At 52.1% G+C, this 9,925-nt stretch overlaps 1 protein-coding gene and 1 non-coding gene across 2 annotated transcripts; one reads left to right on the forward strand and one right to left on the reverse strand.

Annotated features, from left to right (window-relative positions):
- Window positions 1-5,077: 5,077 nt before the first annotated feature.
- On the reverse strand, window positions 5,078-5,149 carry TRNAE-UUC (transfer RNA glutamic acid (anticodon UUC)). Its single transcript has one exon. It is a non-coding gene; the product is annotated as a tRNA-Glu (tRNA).
- A 3,706-nt stretch (window positions 5,150-8,855) lies between these two features.
- Window positions 8,856-9,925, forward strand: LOC129533282 (FAM231A/C-like protein). Its single transcript, XM_063706358.1, has one exon. The coding sequence runs from the start codon at window positions 8,856-8,858 to the stop codon at window positions 9,363-9,365; it is 510 nt and encodes a 169-aa protein (XP_063562428.1). The 3' UTR covers window positions 9,366-9,925.

Below are 9,925 nucleotides of genomic sequence, written 5' to 3' on the forward strand. Positions count from 1 at the left end.
AAACTCAGGGATTCTCATGCCCCAGCCTCCCAAGTAGCTGGGATTACAGGCGCACCCCACCACACCCAGCTAATTTTTGTATTTTTAGTAGAGACGGGGTTTCGCCATGTTGGCTAGGCCGGTCTCGAACTCCCAACCTCAGGTGATCCACCCACCTTGGCCTCCCAAAGTGCTGGGATTACAGGGGTGAGCCACCGTGCCCAGCTTGTCTTTTCATGGTTGGAAGGCCCTAATTAGAGCAGCTAATTCTGCTTTTGGAGCAGAAGTCTGAGAAGGTAAACCCTTGGCCTCAATGATTTCTTGTTGGCTAAGCTTCCTTTCTTACTCCGTCATGAATATAGCTATTTCCATCTCTAAACCACTCAACATTTGGGTTAGACAAGAGCTTGTCTTCGAGGTTGGGCCTTCTAGAGTAGAGCTCTTCCGTGGTTTCCACACAGGAGTCAATGAGTTGGGGATCTGTTTCTTGAGACGTGAGGTGCAGCAACAGAGTAGCAGGGTTTAAAAATCAGCATACTTTCAGGGTAACATCTCGGGTGTCAAGCAGAAGGGTCTGATATTTAAGTAACTGGCCCTCTGTTAGCCATTGGTGTACTTTTGCCTCTAGGACCCTCTGTACTGTACTTCATGGGGTGGCAGGGGGTGGGGGTGGGGTGGTATGGCATCTAATTGTTGTCCCAAGGTAAACTTAGTGGTTTCTTCTAACGATAGAGTGATGGTAGCCACAGATCTCAAGCTTCCTGGTCACCCAGCTGCTACCTGGTCTAGCTGTTTAGAGAAATAAGCCACTGGTCCAAAGTAATTCCTCAGCCTTTGAGTTAGAACATCCAAAGCTGTCCCTTGTTATTCATCCACATAGAGAGTGAAAGGTTTTTCTAAGTTCGAGAGTCCTGAGGCAAGGGATGTCCCTGGCTTTTCTTTTAAGGCTAAGAATGCCTTTTGACAGGTTCCAAGCTCCGCCTCCTGGGTTCACACCATTCTCCCGCCTCAGCCTCCTGAGTAGCTGGGACTACAGGCGCCCACCACCACGGCCAGCTAATTTTTTGTATTCTTAGTAGAGACGGGGTTTCACTGTGTTAGCCAGGATGGTCTGGATTTCCTGATCCACCCACCTCGGCCTCCCAAATTGCTGGGATTACAGACGTGAGCCACCGCACCCGGCCAACAATTTTTTTTTTTTTTTTTTTTTTAATGAACAGAGCATCAGTGAATGATAGTGCAAGTTTAAGACACCTAATAGACAAGTTAAAGGAGTCCTCCAGGCAGAAGGAAACTGACACCAGATGAAAATCTGGATAAAAAAAAAGACACTAGAAATGACATCTACAAAGGCAAATATATAATTTTAACATCTGACTGTTTAGCCGGGCACGATGGCTCACACCTGGAATCCCAGCATTGTGGGAGGCCGAGGAAGGTGGATCACTTGAGGTCAGGAGTTCGAGACCAGCCTGGCCAATATGGTGAACCTTCCTCTCTACGAAAAATTCAAAAATTAGTCAGATATGGTGGACCAAGCCTGTAATCTCTGCTACTCAGGAGTCTGAGTCAGAAGAATGACTTGAACCCGGAAAGCAGAGGTTGCAGTGAGCCAAGACTGTGCCACTGCACTCCAGCCTGTGCGATAGAGTAAGACTCCTCTTAAAAACACCACCACCAACAACAAAAAAACAAAAACACACAAACAAAACACATCTGACTCTTGAAACAAAAGTAATAGAGATGGATTGTAAGGTTTATAACAGGTGTAAAGTAAAATGCATGGCAATAGCATAAAGGCAGGGAGAGGAGTCAGGTGAAATGGTATGATGCCACTTGAAGGCAGACTGTGATGGGTTAATTTTTGTGGAAAGCAAGGCAGAATTTTTGAAGTTTGTTTCTTCAAATACTTTGTTTCCCATACATACAAGCAAGTTTGTGCTGCAGAGATCTTATTTCCTAGGAGGCTTGGAGGGGGACCTTCTGCTGTCTGTCCTCATGGGATGCACAAGACACAAGGAAACAGTCTTTCACTTTTAAATACAGTGATAGGTCTGAGGAGATAGATACAGCTGCAATTTTTTTTTTTTTTAATGAGATGGGATTCTCACTGGTCTTGAATTTCTGAGCTCAGTGCAGACTTCCCCTACGTCGGCCTATGAAAGTGTTGGGATTAATAGGCGTGAGGCACTGCACCCGGCCACAACCACCAACATTTAAAATCACGTCACTGGGTGGTCCTGAACCACCAACCTTCCGGTTAACAGCCGAACACGCTAACCGACTGCGCCACAGAGACAACCTCGATTGCTTACTTTCATCTCTATATACATTAAGCAATCACAAAATCCTAGGGGTTGCCATTCGCTTTCTGCGGGACAACTGTGGAGACTACAAAGCTTCGGAAAACTGGAGAGGCTGAGTCGACTAATCGTCTTGCTGCACTTTAGAAACGCGTGCATTGCGTGGCTCTGAAGCCAGAAGTGCGGCCGAATGGCCTTCACCCTGCGTTCACCCTCGCCTGCTTCAGAAGCCAGTGCCTCTGGAAATGTCTGGATCTGCGACCCCAGCCTGAGCCAAGTGGGGCCCAAGGGAAGCTGAACTCCCCGACGGCTCTCACGGTAGCTCTTTCTGTTTTGTTGTGCCGCCTTCAGGCAGTCATCTGCTCCGCTTGCTCTCCCTTCACTCAACTCGGCTTCGGTAGATGGGTTCGGTGGGGCGGGAGCGGGAAAGAGGCAGGGGAGTCAAAAGGGAAAACGTGAAAAGGAGGAGGGAGAAGCAGGGGAGACCAGGACTAGACAATGGGACAGCCCAGGATGCCCGTGCAGAGGGCACCGGCTGGATGCAGAGAAGATGGGACATGTATCAGAATGGAGAGGGGGAAATGGGGAGAAGATGTGAGAGAAAATCACAAGAACCTGTAGCTGCCCAAGAATCAAGAAGTAAAAATCGCATAAAGTTTTTACACTAAAAAAAATCGGGGGACCAGGTGCGTTGGCTCTCGCCTGTAATCCCAGCACTTTGGGAGGCCGAGGTGGGTGGATCACTCACTTGAAGTCAGGAGTTCGAGACCAGCCGGGCCAACATGGTGAAAGCCCGTCTCTACTACAAATACAAAAATTAGCTGGGCGTGGTGGCGCACGCTTGTAGTCTCAGCTACTTAGGAGGCTGAGGCAGGAGAATCGCTTGAACCTAAGAGGCGGAGGTAGCAGTGAGCCGAGATCGTGCCACTGCCCTCCAGCCTGGGCGACAAAGCGAAATTCTGTCTCTCAAAAAAATATATAAATAAGTAATAGAGGGATGGGGAAGCAAAACGACGCGCAGTAAGTGTGGGGCGCCTTGGGATTCTCTAGTGGTTAGTAGTCTGCGTTGTGCCTGCAGCAACCTCTGTTCTAATCCGAATCCTGGTACAGTCAGACTCTATCTTGGACCCACTGGGGCGAACCCACGTGTCTTTTGGTTTGCTTTGGATTCCTGCAGCAGCTGCGGCCTTTATCTGCAGCCAGAAAGCCGGAAAGCAGGGTTTACCGCCGGCCCCACAGCGCCATACTGTCTGGGGAAAAGAGGGAAACCCAAGAGTACACAAACAACGGCCCAAAGAGAAACCTTCCAAGTGCTCTATGCCTCACCGTTTAGCAGAAAATATCAAGCAACTCTCAACCTAGCTGGTCTGTACCTTCCACGAATGAAATAATGTATTTATTGCAGTCTTTCTGGTTGAGATATTTCAAATATTTGGTGGCGCTTTTAATGAGAGAGAGAGACACTCTCGAGTGTGGAAGGAAAAATGAGGGGATGTGAAGATGAGGCGACTTTAGGACAGAAAAAAAAAGAGACAAGCCATGTAAACGTTTTCGGGTGGGCGTGAGGCGATGTCAGTCTTGAATCCCGTTATGTCAGGTAAAGAGCGCAGCCTCTTCTAGCACAAACACCGTTTCCCACATGGAGGAAATCACAGGGATCAGCAACTCTAGAGTGCGATGAAGAAGCTTCGTTCTGGGAGAACCGCCTTCGTGACCACGGTGTCTCCCCTGCCAGGTAAGTGGAAATGAGCACATGGCCTACAGGGACAGCACAGCCTCCTCGCCCTGGCCGGTCGCTCAGGGTCACCACCCTCCCCACTGCCGCCCCTCGGCAGTCTTCCAAACCACTCTCCACCAAAGATTCCACCGACAGTCACCCCACAAGACAACCCAGGCCGCCTCTCAGCAGCGGCTCCCGCCCGCAGCCACCGCGCCCTGTCACCCCCCGGGGTTCTGCCCGCCGCCTCTGCGGAGTCTGCGCCCTTCACCTCCCTGGCTCCCGCTCTCCCCTGAGCTTACAGTGGACTCGGGGTTCTTCCGAACCCCTCTTGGGAGTACTGAATGGAAAAGGGGGAGCGTGCGCAAGTGCTTGGTAGAGTGTAGACATCGTGGGATTTGACTGTGGGACCATCGCTTCGACGTCCTAGTGCTGATTTTTCCACCTGCCTTCTGCTTAGGGCAGCGGCAGCAGTTTTCCATCTGTGCCTACTCCACCTGCTGTCCTTGTTGGGTCAGCGAACATCGCCTCCCTCTACCGCTCAATCAGCAAACGCGACAGCCCTCGAGGACCTCACCCGCCGCTTACCCCCCTAACAAATTCGCGGGCATCGCCTCCGGTCGCCTCTTCCCAAGGCCTAACGAGCGCGTTCGCTGGCAACGGAGGTGAGGAGGCTCCACTGACTGGCTGGTGTCCGTGTCCGGGGCTGCCACAAACGCCACGACTTGGCTTGGCCTCTCTCTTAGTTATTCGCAGCTCAGCGCGATAGGCGCCTCCGGGGTGGCGACGGGAAAGGGTGTGGGCTTATTGGGTGCTGCTCTATGGGGGCTGGCATCTCTGCCCGGCTGTGTACACCTGAGCGAGACGCTCAGTCGCTCTCTAAAGCTGCTTCCGCGGATGACGGACACGGAGAGAAATAGGAGCGGTGGGTCGTGAGAGGTGGTCCACCAGCGCTTGCCCTACTTCGCCCGGCTTTGCCCCTCGCTGCGGAGACTGTTCTGCTTCTGGCCCTTGGAGCAGGCCGGCTGACAGCGTAGTGAAGGAAGATTCCTGCGGGAGAGCGGCCAGTGTAAAACAATTCCCTGACCGGGAATCGAACCCGGGCCGCGGCGGTGAAAGCGCCGAATCCTAGCCACTAGACCACCAGGGACACACAGGAGGGAGTTTTCTCTCCCTTCTTCTGTCAGAAGCGACAGCTTCCCTGAGCTCTGGGAGGACTTGGGCCTTGTGAGGGTCGCTCTTTGCTCCTGGAGTCTCTCACAAGGCCATTCCTTCCCTGCTTTCCTCAAAAAAAGAGCCTGCAGGCGACACACTGAGGGCTCCGCGAGGGACACCAAGGCCACGAGTCCCGAGTCCTGGAGCGAGTTGCAGCGACCCGGCCGCAGCTCACCACTGGACTAGAGATGCGCCTTTGCGAGGTGGCAGCAAGTGACCAGCCGGTCGTGGGTCGCCAGGTCCGGAGCCGCGCTCCAGGTTGCCAGGAGGAGGCGGGAGCGCGGAGGCGCCCGGGGTGAGACGGGGGCACCCTCTGTATCATAAAGGACCCAGACGCCAGCACCCTCAACATCATAAGGAATCCGACGGATGCGGAAACCGAGACGGGCTGGATGGGGAACTCTTTCCAGGAAGGCTCCGGGGCCCTCAACTGGTCTCCGACCTTCCCCTGCAACCTGTGACACCTGCCATTTTCCCATCTTAGGCGATGGCAACGCCACCCTTCCATTTGCTCCGGGCAATACTTCGAGAGTTCCCTCTGACGCTGGAGTTTTTTCCTCAGATCCAAGAGCCAACTGGTCATCAATTCGTAATTTCCCATCGGCTAAGTGCGTGGGCATTGAGCTACACGCGAGTCTCTCCACTTCTGCGGAATGGCTACTTCGGGGTAGGGGAGGGGCCCTCCCGTGGATAGTAAGGTGTTTAGCAGCAGCCGTCGCCTCCGCTGACTCGATACATGCCAGGGGGTTAACATTCTCCCTCCCCGCTTCCCCCATTCGTGACCTAGTGTCCCAGCGGGGATGGGAGAGGCGTGTAAGGGCGAAGTTGCCCCCTCTTGAGAACCACTGATGCGCGTTGTCCTGCTCTGAGCTTGTGCGGAGGACTCTCCAGATGAAGGCTCAGGGGTCGATCCAGCTTGAGACCCCCTCGCTCCCCCGCACAGTCGGACCTTACGATTGGAGGTTTTTAACATCTCTAAGTCATGAGATTCGAAACCTTTAGGTCTTTTCTTCCGTTCTGTCCTCCAAATCGGCCTCTTCCGAGCCTGTTGACCAGGGCCAGCCAGGCAGAGGGCTGGGTTCGCTCAACGAGGCTCCTCTTGGCCCTCCTGGAGCTTCAGGCCTCTTTCGGTTGCAGAGAAGCTTTATGGGCCACTTCCTTCGGCATCCCCGGGGGCAGGTGCGCGGTGCCCCTGGAAGACGAGGGTTTGACCGCGGTTCTCGACCCCCGGCGCCCAACTTCCACCTCGGTGCGTGCGCTCTTCCAGGCTCCTGCTGGTCCCACTCACCAGGAGTTAGGCATCGGGTCAGCCTGAGTTCCCGAGACGCCCAGGCCCGGAAGGACACGTAGGGGAAACCAGCTGCTCACTTTGGTCTTGTCCGCAACGGACCCCTTTCTGCCGGGAAAGAAAGGCGGCGAGTCCTGTCCTGTTGGGGAGGTGGAAGAGAGATGAAAGGGAAGACAAGAAAAATCCTGGGAGGTTTCTGGATCTAAAGTTACCATGAAGTCGACCAAACCTCCTCTGGAGGTCCTCCCAGTCCTCCCGTGGCTGGCGATGGTGAATCGAGTTTTCGTCTCCGGGTTGCCAAGGCGGACAAAGCCGACACAATGGGCCTGTCCACTATCTTCTTTCATATACACAAAATGTCAGCTCTTCCTGTTTCTGACTGGCAATATGCCGCCTGATGACCAGCTTAGCAAATTAGAGACCCTCCATGGGACTTCATCTCTGTCTTAGTTCGGGCTTCTATAACAATGTGCCATGAACTGGGTGGCTGATTCACAACAGAAATTGATTTCTCACAGTTCTGGAGGTTGGAAGTCCGAGATCAAGGTGCCGACATGGTAGGGTTATGGTGAGGACCTTTGTTCTGGTTGTAGACTGCCACCTTCTCATTGTACCCTCAGGGGGCAGAAAGAGGGCGAGACAGCTCCCCAGGGTCCCTTTTATAAGGGCATTAGTCCCCTTCAGACTAATGGGACTAAATCTAGACACAGTGCTGAGTGTTGTGGATTTTTTGCATGTTCATCCTCCCCGCAGAGAACTGGAGATGTATTGTCCCCAGAGGGTACAATAGAGAATCTTCCGTCACAAGTCAGCAACCAGCATATGTGAGTGACAGCATGTGTCCCACTCAGAAATGAGAGTGTATTAGTCCGTTTTCATGCTGCTGACAAATACATCACAGAGTCCAGGACCAAAAAGAGGTTTAATTGGACTTACATTTCCATATGACTGGGGAGGCCTCAGAATCATGGCGGGAGGCAAAAGGCACTTCTCACAAGGCAGCAGCAAGAGAAAATGAGGAAGAAGCCAAAGCAGAAACCCCTGAGAAACCCATCAGATAGACTTACTCGCTATCAGGAGAATAGCACAGGAAAGACCCGCCCCCATGATTCAATTACCTGCTCCTAAGTCCCTCCCACAACACATGGGAATTCTGGGAGATACAATTCAAGTTGAGATTTGGGTGAGGGCACGGCCAAACCATATCAGAAAGGTATGAAGTGACAGCATATCCTGATGTGTGTGATGGTTTCATGAGTTATTAGCTATTTCAAAATTTATTGCAATGTCTGAGAAAGTACAAGGACTTGTACTATCTGAATTTAAGGCTTACTATAAGCTATTAGAGACAAGGCATCAGGAGTGACAAACAGATAAACAGCCTGAGTTAAAAGACCTGAAATTGATCCACAGCTATACGGTCAACAAATGGGTTTTCAATAAAAGCAGTTCAATAAAAGAAAATAAATCATTTCAATTAATGAACTTCTATATCGAGGTGGGGGAGACCAACAATGTTATTCTCCCTCACACTACACACAAAAATAATTTCAGGTGCATTACACACCAAAATTGAAAAGTTAAAGATATAAAGCATTTCAAGGATACTTTGTGACTTGTTGGCAGGCAAAGATTAGCCTACCAACAAGCAGGACACAGAAAAAATACATATATAAGAAAGACATGATAAATGAGACTTCATCAACATTAGCCACACCTTCTCATCAAAAGATACCACTAAGAAAGCGAAAAGGCAAGCAAGACACAGACAGAGAGAAAATAGTCACAAAACGTATCTGACCTCCACACGCTGCAATTATAACTATACCAGTCTGATACACTGCACCCAGTTTCTGCTGGATGGAGTATTTTCTGGGTGTCTCTAATGAGTAAGAGAAGGCCCCATGGGATATTCCTTCAGTTCCCAGATGAACAGTGGGAAAGACTCCACATTGACCAACCTCGGGGGCCTGAAAACCCAGGTCCTCAAGGAGGGTAGAGTATACCTGGACCCTGACCCAGACCCCTGGATGGGCTGTGCCAAGAGACCCAGCAAGGGAAGGGATTTCCTCCTGCCTCAGGTTCTCTGTTCTTCTGTGGTTAGACCACCTGAACCCAACTCCCTCCCCAAGCACTAGAGATGGGCTTTTCCAAGGGCTGGGGATCTTGCTGTCCTGAGGACAGCTGAGCAAGGGGGTCGAGGAGGAGCTTGGGTTGTGGAGGAGAGGAAACCGGGTAAGATGCGTGAAGCAGTTGGCTATACCAGGCACAGAGAGGACCCGCTGGGAACCAAGAGCCTGCATGTGAAGCCAGGCCTTGGGCCACCTTGTCCATCAAGGGGGTGCCTACTTCCATGGTGTCTTCGAAGGGACTGTGGAAAGAGAGGCCTTCAGCCCACACCTCTGAATGCTTTTCCACCACAGCATGCCCTGTGGCCTTTATCCTGCTGGTGTGGAACAGTCAGACCCCTGCAGGGCTGCAGAGCCTCTGTACTGGGCGGCATCCCAGCCTGAGTGCCAGAGCTCAGAGGGCAGGCCCCCGAGCAAGCAGAGAGGAGGGCACCTTTTGGACAGAACGTGTGGGACAAGAGCGATGGCTCATCCGTTCAGGTTCCTCACAAAATGAGAGTCAGGAAGATCAGGGCACCGGCCTGATTTCCCAGGCAGGGCTGAAAGCAGACAACCGGAGGAAGAGCAGCCCCTGGGCCAGTGAGGTAGAAGACAGAAGACCACAGTGTACTCCTGCCCTCAACCTCACCCCCTCCCACCCACATCCTCCACACTCCCTGACCACCTTCCTCAGAAGTGTAATAGGAATCCAGGTTCCCCCTGGCCTGGTTGCTGCAGTAGGCACAGTAGCCTGATGGAGCCTGAGGCAGGTGTGGGAAGATGTGGATTGTCTAACTGGAGGTTGGGAGTCCAAGGTGTAGAAGCAGCTTGGAGTGCAGGATTTGGTGGTATGTGTGTGGCAGTAGGCAAAAGAAAGAGACAACTGGCCGGGCGCGGTGGCTCACGCCTGTAATGCCAACACTTTGGGAGACCGAGGCGGGCAGATCACGAGGTCAGATGAAGACCACGGTAAAACCCCGTCTCTACTAAAAATACAAAAAATTAGCCGGGCGTGATGGCGGGTGCCTGTAGTCCCAGCTACTGGGGAGGCAGAGGCAGGAGAATGGCGTGAACCCAGGAGGCGGAGCTTGCAGTGATCTGAGATCGCGCCACTGCACTCCAGCCACTGCACTCCAGCCTGGGTGACAGAGCAAGACTCTGACTCAAAAAAAAAAAAAAAAAAGAAAAGAAAAGAAAAGAAAAGAAAAGAAAGAGACAACTGAGCCTCTTGAAATACCATGAGAATTCAAATTTAGAAAATTCCCGGGGAACTATGCATGCAGGCACTCAACAGATCCACAAAACAGCTGCTGCA

This window comes from Gorilla gorilla, chromosome 1 (assembly GCF_029281585.2).
Source record: "Gorilla gorilla gorilla isolate KB3781 chromosome 1, NHGRI_mGorGor1-v2.1_pri, whole genome shotgun sequence".
In the NCBI taxonomy this organism is placed as follows: Eukaryota; Metazoa; Chordata; class Mammalia; order Primates; family Hominidae; genus Gorilla; species Gorilla gorilla.

Excerpts from the sequence above, each read along its gene's own strand:
- LOC129533282 (XM_063706358.1), top strand. The coding sequence starts at position 8,856 with ATGGTGTCTTCGAAGGGACTGTGGAAAGAGAGGCCTTCAGCCCACACC.